General features: G+C 36.7%; 2 gene segments (V, D, J or C); one reads left to right on the top strand and one right to left on the bottom strand.

Annotated features, from left to right (window-relative positions):
- LOC109678714 (immunoglobulin kappa variable 4-1-like) overlaps positions 1-12,609 on the bottom strand; it is a 171,807-nt gene extending 159,198 nt beyond the window's left edge. Inside the window, 1 exon segment of the V gene segment in view lies at positions 12,524-12,609. Coding sequence covers positions 12,524-12,572 — 49 coding nt within the window.
- LOC109699244 (immunoglobulin kappa variable 4-1-like) overlaps positions 1-13,489 on the top strand; it is a 935,238-nt gene that overhangs the window by 540,267 nt on the left and 381,482 nt on the right.

The following is a 13,489-nucleotide window of genomic DNA, read 5'->3' as shown; positions in this document are numbered from 1 at the left end:
ATGAAGCACCATTATGTTCATGAAGAAGCAAAACCCAAAGCTATCAGATGAAAAGAAATAATAAAAATTGGGACAAAAATTAATAAATTGGAGACCAAAAAACTATACAAAGAATCAATGAAACCAAAAGTCCATTATTTGAAATGATAAATAAGATTGTTTAAACCTTGATCAGTCTCACCAAAGGAGGAGAGAAAAGACCCAAATTAATAAAATTAGAGGTGAAAAATGAAATACCAACAAAAATCCAGAGGATTGTGAGGGAATACTTGGAAAACTTATTTTCTAATAAAATGAAAATTTCAGATGAACTGGGTAAATTTCTAGATATACTTGATGCACCAAAATTGAACCAAGAGGACATGGGGGTAAAAAAGATAAGATCTATAACAAATGATGTTGGGACAACTGGATGTATACATGTAGACGACTGAAGCTAGATCTCCATCTATCACATCATACAAAAATCTATTCAAAATACATCAAAGACCCTAGTCTAGATCTGAAACTTTCACACTACTACAGGAAAAGTTAGGGAAGACACCAGAAGATAGAAGCATAATAACAATTTTCTGCATATGACTCCATTTGCTCAGGATATACAAGCAAGAATTGATAAACAAGTTTGCAACAAACCTGCACAGCAAAGTAAATAATTGCCGGAATCAAGAGACAACAGAAAAATGAGGGAAAATCTTTGCCAGGTCTCACTGAATACAAAAATAATGTTCAGAATATGTTTTTATAAAAGCTCCAAAAGTGGATCCACGATGGCGACGGAGACAGAGCTGCAGACCTCATGAGCTCTTGACCCAGAGACCCTGCCGGGAAGCTGGAGACACACCTAGCTGAGGTAAAGTACAAAGGAGACCAAAAACATGGCACTCTAAACACTTAGATCATGGAATTCTTCTCCACACCACAATCTAATAAAAGAACAGCCGGCCTGCCAAATCCCCGCCCTGTAGATCTGCAGAGCTGCTTCTCCATTCTGCAGGCCTCTCTGCCCTCGGGCTGTGCCAGGACACAGATCCACGCCAGACCCACACAAGGTGGGATCCCCGCCTCTTAGGCTGCACTGGATCTCCGCACTACCTGCATAGCCGCCCCTCAGCCGCACCGCCCTCTAGCCACCAGACACACACCACACTGGGATACCTGCCCCTTGGCCACACCACCGGATCCTTGACCACCAAGATCCCCACGACCTGTTGGCACCAGACACCAGCCATGAGCCAGTCCCACAGCGATACCCACACCCTGAACCCACTGCCCTTCAGGCTCTGCTGATCCCCAACAATGCATGGGATGACTGGACCCCTGTCCCTTGGATTCCCGCCCATCAAGTCCTGCTGGGCTCCAGCTGCATGTGGAACATCTGGAGCCCCACCCCTCTGGGACAGGCACCAGCCTGGCATGAGACATCTGCAGGAGCTGGCCCCTACTCTACAGGCTTCCCAGATAACCACTCCACCAGCCTCCTGCTCAGGCCGCCACTAGAGAGCTCCAAGCACGCCTAAGAGACACACACAGACTGGACGGGACACTAAAGAAGTAAAAACAACTAAGCCTGCAATCCTACTGTTTCAGAACTGGTGAGTTTTTTTTCTTCCTCTCCCTTCTTTAAGGGTTTGGCAGCCTAGTTTGCTGTTTGATAACCCACCATCTCTCCCATTTTTTTCTCTTTCTTTTTTTCCTCTCTTCTCTCTTCCTTCTATCTTTTCATCACTTTCTCTTTTTTATCCTTCTCTCTTGGTTTTGTTAGTATTAATATTGTAATCCAGGTAATACCAAATTACACATAGTCCAGGAGAAGAAACAGTACCTAGTGGAAATATGGGAAGAAGAGAAAGAGATGGAAACCATTCTCCCCCCCCAAAAATAAAGTAGTACAGGATTTAGAGCAAAATGAAAAAAAAAGGATACCCAATACAGACTCCAACAAAACAAAGAGAAACTATACCAAGGAACCCAAGAAAGACCACAAGAACATCCATAAAGAAGAAATTCTACAAGTAATTAAGGAGAATTTCATAGAGATGCTACTAGACATGGTCAACCAAAACATACAAGAGCCACTCAAGAAATTCCAAGACATCAAAACTAAAGAATATGAGAAAACACAGAAAAAATTAATGAAATCATAGGAGCCCTAAACAAACACCAAACTGAAATAAAGATCACCATAAGCAGAGAGATAAATAAATTAAGGCAAAAATTGACAATATTAAAGAAAAGGTAACCCATGATATGGAAAAACTCAGAAAAGGAATGAAACAGAAATACAAAACAAAGTGCAAGGCCATTCCAGCAGAATAGAAGAAACAGAAGACAGAATCTCAGAACTTGAAGATGAAATGGTAATTAAAGGAAAAGGTGAAGAACTCTTAGTTAAACAACTCAAGACATGTGAAAAGAAAATGCAAGAACTCACTGACTCCATCAAAAGACCAAAACTGAGAACCATGGGCATTGAAGGAGAAGAGGTGCAAGCAAAAGGAATGCATAATATATTCAACAAAATAATAACAGAAAATTTCCCAAATCTACAGAAAACAATGCCCATTCAGAAACAGAAAGCCTCCAGGACACCAAACAGACTTGACCAAAATAGAACTACCCCATCACATACTATCATTAAAACAACAAATGCAGAGACTTAAGAAAGAATATTGAAGGCTGTAAGAGAAAAACACAAATAACATACAAAGGTAAACCTATCAAAATCACAGAAGACTTCTCAACAGAAACATTAAAAGCAAGAAGAGCATGAGGTGAGATCTTCCAAACACTGAATGAAAATCACTTCAATCCTAGGATATTTTACCCAGCAAAACTATCATTCAAAATAGATGGAACAATAAAAGTCTTCCATGATAAGCAGAAATTAAAACAATATATGACCACCAAACCACCACTACCAAAGATTCTTCAAGAAATTCTGCACACAGAAAATGAAAATAAACAAAACCAGGAAAGGGCAGGCAATACCAAACCACAGGAGAAGAAAAGACAAGGAATAAGAGAATAAAATTAATTCAGCTGCACACAATCAAACCCTTAAACAACAAAAACAACTAAATTGCAGGAATCACCAAATAACTATCAATATTAACTCTGAATGTTAACGAACTTAACTCCCCCATCAAAAGACACCATCTGGCAAACTGCATTGTTTACAGGAGACCCATCAAATTGACAGAAACAAGTACTCGATTAGGGTGAAAGGCTGGAAAGATTTACCAGGCCAATGGCACCTGAAAACAGGCAGGAGTATCTATACTTATCTCAGACAAAGTAGACTTCAAAGTTACATTGATCAATGAGATAAAGAAGGACACTCCATACTAATAAAAGGGGAAACACATGAAAAGGAAATAATAATTATCAACCCATATGCAACCAATATCACTGAACTGAATTGAATCAAACATACTCTGAAGGACATAAAAGCATATATAGATTCCAATACAGTGGATTAAACCTCTATCACCAATAGATAGGTCATCCAAACAAAAAATCAATAAAGAAATTATAGAAGAAAATCACACCACAGATCAAACGGATCTAGCTGATATCTTTAGAATATTTCATCCAACTTCTGCACAATACACATTCTTCTCAGCAGCCCATGGAATTTTCTCCAAAATTGATCATATCTTAGGGCACAAAGCAAGCCTCAGCAAATATTAGAAAATAGAAATAATACAATGCTTTCTATCTGATCACAATGCATTAAAACTAGAGCTAAAAAAAACCAACAACAGTAAAAAACATGCAAACAATTGGAAGATGCACAACACATTGCACAATGATCAGTGGGTCATCAATGAAATGAAAAAGGAAATTAATGAACATGAAAACAAGACCTACCAGAACCTCTGGGACACAGGAAAGGCAGTCCTAAGAGGAAAGTTTATAACCATGAGTTCATATACTAAAAGAACAGAAAGATCTCAAATCAATGACTTAATGCTACATCTCAAACTCCTAGAAAAACAAAAACAAGCAAAACCCAAAACAAGCAGAAAGAGAGAAATAATAAAATTAATGGCTAAAATTAATTAAATAGAAATTAAAAAAAGACCATACAAAGAATCAATGAAACAAAAAGCTGGTTCTTTGAAAAATAAACAAGATTGACAGACCCCTGGCAAACCTGACTAAATGAGGAGAGAAAAAACCCAAATCAGTTAAATTAGAAATGCAAAAGGAGAGATAATAACAAACACTACAGAAATGCAGAAAATCATCAGAGACTACTTTTGGTGCCTATACTCAAATAAATTAGAAAATCTTGAAGAAATGGACAGATTTCTGGAAAATTACAACCACCCAAAACTGAACCAAGAGGATATGAAACACCTGAAAAGATCTATAACACAAAAAACAAATTGAAGCAGCTAACAAGAGCCTCCCAAAAAAGAAAAGTCCAGGACATGATGGATTCACTGCTGAATTCTATCAGAGGTTTACAGAAGAACTAATACCAACTCTCCTTAAACTGTTCCATGAAATAGAAACGGAAGAAACACTGTCTAACTCATTTTATGAAGCCAATATTACTCTCATCCCAAAACCAGAAAACAATACCTCCAAAAAGGAGAATTATAGGCCAATTTCCTTAATTAATATCAACAAAAAATCCTTAATAAAGTAATGGCAAACCAAATCCAACAACACATCACAAAGATCATCCACCATGACAAAATCAGCTTCATCCCAGGTTGCGGGCATGGTTCAACACACACAAATCTATAAATGTAATACAGCACATAAATAGAAGGAAAGACAAAAACCTCTTCATCATCTCAATAGATGTAGAAAAAGCCTTCGACAAGATCCAACACCACTTCATGATAAAAGCTCTAAGAAAACTAGGAATAGAAGGAATGTACCTCAACACTGTAAAGGCTATATATGACAAACCTACAGCCAACATCATACTTAATGGTGAAAAACTGAAACCATTCCCCCTAAAATCATGAATGAGACAAGAGTGCCCACTATCTGTACTCCTATTCAACATAGTACTGGAATTTCTAGCCAGAGCAATTAGGCAAGAAGAAATAAAAGGAATATAAATAGATAAAGAAACTGTCAAAATATCCTTATTTGCAGACAATATGATCCTATACCTTAAAGACCCAAAACACTCTACTCAAAAGCTCTTAGACACCATAAACTGCTACAGTAAGGTGACAGGAAACAAAATCAACTTACAAAAATCATGAGCTTTTCTATATTCCAACAACAAACAAACTGAGAAGGAATATATGGAAAAAATTCCATTTACAATAGCCTCAAAAAAATCAAACACATAAGAGTAAATTTAACAAAAGATGTGAATGATATCTACAAGAAGAATTACAAACTCTTGAAGAAAGAGATGGAGGAAGACTACAGAAGATGGAAAGATCTCCTGTGCTCATGGATCGGTAGAATCAACATAGTAAAAATGGCTATACCACTGAAAGCAATCTACATGTCTAATGTAATTCCCATCAAAATCCCAATGACTTTCATCACAGAGATTGAAAAATCTACCCTAAAATTCATTTGGAAACACAAGAGAACATGAAGAGCCAAGGCAATACTCAACAAAAAGAGCAATGCTTGACATATCACAATATCTAACTTCAAACTATATTACAAAACAATAGCTATAAAAACAGCATGATACTGGCAAAAACAGACATGAAGACCAGTAGAACAGAATAGAGGACCCGGATATGAATCCACACAACTATACCCACCTCATTATTTACAAAGGTGCCAAAAACATGCAATGGAGGAAAGACAGACGCTTCAACAAATTTTGCTAAGAAAAGTGGTTACCTTCAGCAAGAAACTGAAACTAGATCCATGTCTATCACCCTGTACTAGTAGCAACTCAAAATGGATCAAGGACCTAAATATCAGACATAAAACTCTGAAGTTACTACAAGAGGAGCAGGAAACACTCTGGAATTAATAGGTATAGCCAAGGAGTTCCTCAATAAAACCCCAGCAGCCCAGCAACTAAGAGAAAGGATGAATAAATAGGACTTCACAAAGTTAAAAAGTTTCTGCACAACAAAAGAAATGGTCGCTAAACTGAAGAGACATTCCACAGAGTGGAAGAAAATATTTGCCAGTTATACATCAGACAAAGGACTAACAACCAGAATATACAGAGAACTTAAGAAACTAAACTCTCCTAAAATCAATGAACCAATTAAGAAATGGACAACTGAACTAAACAGAACTTTCTCAAAAGAAGAAATTCAAATGGCCAAAAAACACATGAAAAATGCTCACCATCTCTAGCCATAAGGGAAATGCAAATCAAAACCTCACTAATATTCCTCTTCACCACTGTTAGAAAGCCATCATCAAAAACACCAACAACAACATGTGTTGGCAAGAATGTTGGGAAAAGGAACACTAGTCCACTGCTGGTGGGAATGCAAGCTGGTGCAACCACGCTGGAAAAAAATTTGGAGGCTTCTTAAAAATCTAAACATCGATCTGCCATATGATCCAGCAACCCCACTCCTAGGGATGAACCCAAAAGAATGCAACACAGGTTACTCCAGAGGAACCTGCACACCCATGTTTATTGCAGCACTATTCACAATAGCCAAGTTATGGAAGCAACCAAGATGCTCCACTATTGATGAATGGATCAAGAAAATGTTGTACTTGTACACCATGGAATTTTACTCAGCCATGAAGAAAGAAACCTTATCAATTGCAGGTAAATGGATGGAACTGGAGAACATCATTCTGAGGTTAGCCAGGCTCAGAAGACCTAAAATAGTATGTTCTCCCTCATATGCAGACTTTAGATCTAGGGCAAATGCAGCAATGTGGTTGGACTTGGATCACACGACAAGGGGAGAGCACATATGGGAGGTATGGGGATAGGTAGGAAACCCAAAACATGAAAGCATTTGATGTTCCCACTCCAGAGGAACTAATACAGAAACTTTGAAGTGAAGAGGTCAACATGAGAAGGGGATCAGGAATCAGTGTAAAGATCAGTTACAGATGAATCAACATGGGTCATAACACATGGGTACACGAAAGCAATGTTAGGAATCTCTCTGTATAGCTATCCTTAACTCAACTAGCAAAATCGCTTTCTCATCCTTATTATGCTTGTGTCTTTTCTTCAACAAAATTAGTAATAAGGGCAGAACAGGACCTGCCTGGAACTGAGGGGGGCAGTGGAGGAGAGGGTGAGAAAGGGGGACAAGGTAGAGAAATGACCCAAACAACATATGCACATGTGAATAAATAAATTTAAAAAAGAGAAATGTATTGTTTCTGCAAATACAATAGTATTCCTGAGATAGATAACTAAAGGTCATTCTCTCACCATTGTTGACACTTTAATTAAAGCTTGCCTTCCAGCACACCCTTCCATGACTATCTATCGTAAATGAGTTGTGAAAATGTTCCTTGTTATTTATTCCTCCATGTATCTTTGCTGATCATAGCACTTTAAAAATTATGTGTTTTATATTTACTGATGCATTTCTGGAAGCTAGATTTTAATTGCATGTTTTTCATCAAATATATTAAGGAGTTCTGCATGTTTTGATATATTTTGAAATGAAATAGATATTATTTTCATATACTAAACATATCCACTATCTCAAATACTTACCCATTTATGTGTTCTTGCAACACCACTACAAATCTGTTCTTTTAGTAAAAATATCAAATCAAGTAAATTTTATTAACATCAACAATATGTTATACTCCTCATTTTGTACACTAAATCCCTAGATTCATTTATCCCATTATCTGTAACTTCATGTACCTACACATACATGTCCCCATTACCCATTCTCCTTATTCCACCACCTGTGATTTTAAGACTAAATAATATTCTATTATATATGTAAATATGTATATGAATATATAGATAAAGAGATCACACTTTCTTCATTCATGTATCTGTGGCCACTGATTATTTCTATATCTTACTTATGACTGTCAAAGTGCCATTGTCTTTATGAACTGATGATTTAGTTTCCTTTGGTTATATACCCAGAAAAGGAATTGCTGGGTCATCTACCAGTTCTATTTTCCATTTCCATAAGAAGGTCCATAATGGTTGCCGTGATGGCCACACCAAGCTACCCTCCCAACAAAAGTGTTTAAAACCTCCTTTTTTCTCCACTGCCTCACCAACGCTTGTTACCTATTACCTTTTTTATGGAATCTGCCATGAAAAAGGTCAGGTGGTATCTCATCGTGGTTTTGATTTTAGTTTCTCTGCTGATTAATGGTGTTGGCCACTTTTTCACATACATGAGGGTCATTCATATGCCTTCTCTGGAGACATATTTATTCAGGTCATTTGTCCATTTATTCTTACTCAGATTATTCACTTTTCTGCTCTTAAGTTATGTGAGTTCCTCCATTTTTGGATATTAATCATTTATGAGATATATGGCTTGCAATTATTTTCTCCCAAACTTTAAGTTGTTTCTTAATCGTGTTGATTATTGCCACTTATGTGCATAATATTTTTATTTGCTGGAATCACATTTATTTATTTTTGCTTTTAGTGTGATATTCAAAACATTGTTGACAAGATTAATGTCAAGGGAATTCTCCCTATGTTTTCTTCTAGAATTTATGTTTCCTGATCTCACACTTAAGAATTTTCTCCTTATTCTGTATAGTATAACACAAGATCCAATATCAGTTTTTGTTGTGGAAGTTCAGAGCACGATTTATTGAAGACATTAACCCTTCTCCATTACATTTTCCTAGTGCCCTTTTCAAAACTTAGTAGACTGTGAATGTGAGAGTTTATTTCTAGATTCTCTGTTCTATTCCATTTGTCTATGCACTATTTGTATGTCAGTGTCATGCTGTTTTGATTACTACACCTTTGTAATGTAATTTAGAATCAGGTAGTGTGATGCTACAGTTTTGATTCCATTTTTCAATATTGCTTTGACTCTTCAAAGTCTTTTGTAGTTCCAGGTGAATTTTAAAGTTGCCTTTTCTAGCTGTTGAATAATAAGAGGAAGGAGAGAAAGGGTAAGGAAAAATAAGGGAGGGTACTAGATTAATTAATGTACAATATATTCACAGATGAAATACCATCACAAAACCCCTTTGAACAATGAATATACACTTAAACAATGATGGACAGAAAGTAAGACAGATCTTACTACAGAGTGGGTACTAGCAGGAATTGAGGGGCTAATGGAGGGTGAAGGAGGGTGAATATGGTCGATGCACCTTTTATCACTGTATGAAGACAGAACATTGAAACCTCTCAAAATCATTTTAAGTTGTGGGAGGAGGGAAGATAATATTAGATGAACCTAACCAAGGTACATTGTAAGCATATATGGAAATGTCACAGTGAAAACCCCTGTACAACTAACATATGCTTTAAAAATACTTTCAAAAGAATTATTTCCTCTATTCCTGTGGAAATGTCTTTGACATTTTGAGAGAAATTGTATTGAATATGTATGTTGTTCTGGGTAGCATAAACATTTAGCAATGTTAATTCTTCCAATCCGAAACCACAGTATATCTTTTCATTTATTTATGTCTCCTTCAATTTCTTTCAGTAGAATTTTGTGGGTGTCAGTATATCAATTTTTCATCTCTTCACTTAAATTGATTCCTAAGTATTTTTATTTTATTTGTTTTATTTGGCAGTACTGGGGATTGAACTATAGGCCTCGTACTTGCTAGGCAAGCAGTTCACCACATTTTTGGTTTTAGGTTATTTTCATATAATGTCTACTGTATTTATGAACACCTATCTTTGACCACAATGCTCCTACCTGTGCCTCATAAATAGTTGAGATTAGTTGTGTGTCACCACTGCCTGGCTTATTTGTTGAGATGTGGTCTCACTGTTTGCTCAGGCTGTCCTTGAAATTTGCTCCATGCTTCCTCCTTTCAAATAGCTATTAATACAATTCATGAGCCACTGCTCCCGGCATTATTTTATTTTTTGATAATATTATAAGTAAAATAATTTCTTCATTTACTTTTCATATAAGTTGTTATTTCTGAAAAGAAATGTGACCAATTTTGTATAGCCTTTATACTACATACTAATAATTCATTTATTAGTACAATAGCATTTACTACTTATTTTCCTGAAATAGAATGAAATTTGATATTTTTAACTTGATATGTAGTAAGAATGCAGTAAGCATTCTGAATAAACAAATTATGTAGACTTCTTAACATCAATTTTTTGTAAAATTTTTATTAGGATATACTCGTTACACAGGGGGGGACATTTTTAAAATCACTCCGCATCCACTCTTCCCCTCAACCCCTTCCCCACCCCACTTAAAGTAATTGCAAGAAGTTTCTTTGTTCCATTTCATATTATATATGAAATACATCAACCATATACCCTCATCCTAATCACCTTCATTCGCCCTTGCCCTCTCACTAGTACCACACACACACACACACACACACACACACACACACACAAACTGTACCCATTTTATAGACCTATCTTTCATTATTAACATTTAAGTTGATGTTCAAAGGGGTTTCTCTATATATCCCCACTGTGAGTATACTTTATTTTGATCAGAACAACCCGTTCCATTATTTTCCCTGACAACTTTACTTCCCATCCGCCATCCCAGTTTTCAATAGCTTTCAACACACATCCTTATATCCTCTACCTTCACAGACGTTATGTTTCATGACATGACTGATACTCTATCATTCTTTTCCTTTCCCTCTTTGCCCAACTTCCACAGAGTAATAACACAATTACTAACATGTTCTACATATCAGTTTATATGCTTGTTTTGTATGTATTTATATCTTTTGGATCTATATTCCACATATGAAAGAAAACATGCAACCTTTTGGATTACTTCATTTAACATGTGTCCTCCAGTTGCATCCATTTACCTTGAAACCACATGTCATTATTCCTTATGGCTGAGGATAACTCCACTGTGTATATATATAATTAATGTCAATATCTTAAAATATTTCTCCCTGTTATAAGAAACTGCTGTATAAGAAAGAGTGCAATACTCAGCTTTGCTGAGATATTTTCTGAAAGTAAATATCATTCTCCCAAGCATTTTTGATGGGGAGGAAGAAATAATACTAGATGACTGGACTTTATCCCATTATGCTGACATGGCCATGTAAACTGCAAGTTACCTAAAGAACTCAAGTGATTGCAGACATATGACCAGCAATATCCATCACAAATTAGAATCAAACCAGAGAAAATTGACAACTTATGGGTAAATCTAATGGGGAATTCTGTCCCATATTTCTACAGTGATTTAGTTAAAGGATTCAAGGATTGCCTTTGAAAGAAAGAGTATGACAGATAGAAATGAAGGGAAAACAGCAGATTAGGAGGGAAGAAAGAGTAGGAAAGCATTTTGTGTGAAACTGACTAGAAAGGCTACCTGGAAAACAGCCAGTGTGGAAAGAAGAACCAAGATAGAAATAAGAACTTCTGTATCCAAGGATTGGAATTGGGGACAAAGGTTAAATAATGGAGATGATAGAGTTGGGAGGTGATTAAAGGTTATAAAAACAAGGAAAGAAGGGATATAAGGAGTCAAAATGGAACTGTTCTTGATTCAAGTAGGTCTAGTAAAGATGAATTGTTCTGTCAACATGTGACAAGCAAAAGATCTTTCTATAAAGGGTAAGGATTAATTTTCTTGGCTCAGTCATAAAAAATACCCACAAGAAATATTCAAATTCCAGTAACTCAAAATCTCTTAACAATCTGTTGGATAGCCTTACATTTATCTTCAATAACCTCCTATGAAAAGGGATCCAGATAAAGTCCAGTTCTGGAATTTTCTCCTAAATCCTGTAAACCCTCCAAGAACTACATCAATAAATGCAACTTCCCAGACAGACAGGACAGATGTGAGATCAGCGTTATGTGAGGAGGAAGCAGCTGGTGCTGAAAAGGATCACTGACCCACAGCATAGGAAGGAGGTTTTTGATTAAGGCTAAAGCACTGTGGGTGGATAGTTATAATGCTGCTGACAGTAGTAATCTGCCATATCTTCAGCCTGGAGACTGCTGATGGTGAGAGTGAAATCTGTCCCAGACCCACTGCCACTGAAGCGGTCAGGGACCCCAGATGCCCGAGTGGATGCCCAGAAGATGAGAAGTTTAGGAGGCTGTCCTGGTTTCTGCTGGTACCAGGCCAAGTAGTTCTTCTGGTTTGAACTGTATAAAAGACTCTGGCTGGACTTACAATTGATGGTGATTCTTTCCCCTACAGATGCAGCCAGGTAGGCTGGAGACTGAGTCATCGTGATGTCCGCACAGACACCTGCAATCAGTAGAAGACAATAAACATACATACACACACACACAGACTTTATAATACAAACATTGAATAAGTCATTTAAAATGCACATTCTAATGGGTTCATATTGGAAATAGTCATTACTTCTTAGTACATCTTAAAAACCATTTTGTTAGCTCAACAACAGATTACTCTGAAGGAACTGCAGCATTTAAGTTTCTCACCAGAGACCCATAGCAACAAGGTGATGAGGACTCGGGTTTGCAACACCATCTTGTTGTCCCTGCCTGCCTAATGCAGCTCTGTTCTTATTGCAAAGGTGTCATTCATAAAATTGGAGCAGTTGGACTGGGCTGGAGGGGTTATGCAAAGCAATCAGAATATACAAAATCAAATTGTGCGGGCAGTGGAGTATAAAAGTATCTGATGTAAGATACCAAAAATATCAACACAGAAAGCATAATTGTGTGACCAGAAAAGACACAGGTGTTAATTTAGAATTCTAAGATTAACTTAGACTCTCTAAAACCTCAAACTGTTAGTGAATTAATGAAGAGCTCCTATTTTAAACAAAAAATACTTGGAAATGGATAGGCTGAATATTGAGACCTGGCCTTTAAAAAAGAACTCATGGCAAAAGACCCTGAGTTCAAAACACAGTACCACCAAAAAAAAGATGAAGAAGAAAGGCTGTGCTTATTCTGAAAATCCTTCAGGATTATCACCATCCCAAAATGTAGGGTAGGAAGAGAGAAAGTGAAGAGTTTCATTATAGGGACACTTTGTACCTATTGTATTATTTGGGAGTTTTGAGACAGCTTACCAAATAAAAACAAAATAAAAGTTGTATTTTAACTTTCTTCTATAGTCATATCCAGGTGTGCTGTGTCTCCCAGTTCTGGGATCTTAACATACTGATGGCTGTGCTAAAAGACAGTCAGATTATCATTATATTTTAAAAGAATATCAAGTAAGCATTGCAGACATATTGAATGCAGAGTGTGAGTGAAATAGAATATTAGAGAACGACTGCTAAATGTCCTTAGGACTGAGAAACCAGAGAATCTGAAACAATGTCTTGAGACAAGGGAAATGCCCAGGAAAAGCAAACTTGGAAGGCAGGTGGGAATTAGGACTTCAGGAGAAACACTAGAATTGTGAGATGCTGTAAACCTCCACCTGGCAATGCT

Source organism: Castor canadensis, chromosome 12 (genome assembly GCF_047511655.1).
Source record: "Castor canadensis chromosome 12, mCasCan1.hap1v2, whole genome shotgun sequence".
Taxonomy (NCBI): domain Eukaryota; kingdom Metazoa; phylum Chordata; class Mammalia; order Rodentia; family Castoridae; genus Castor; species Castor canadensis.
Note: the sequence above shows the minus strand (reverse complement) of the source record. Positions and strands in the feature narration are given on the sequence as shown.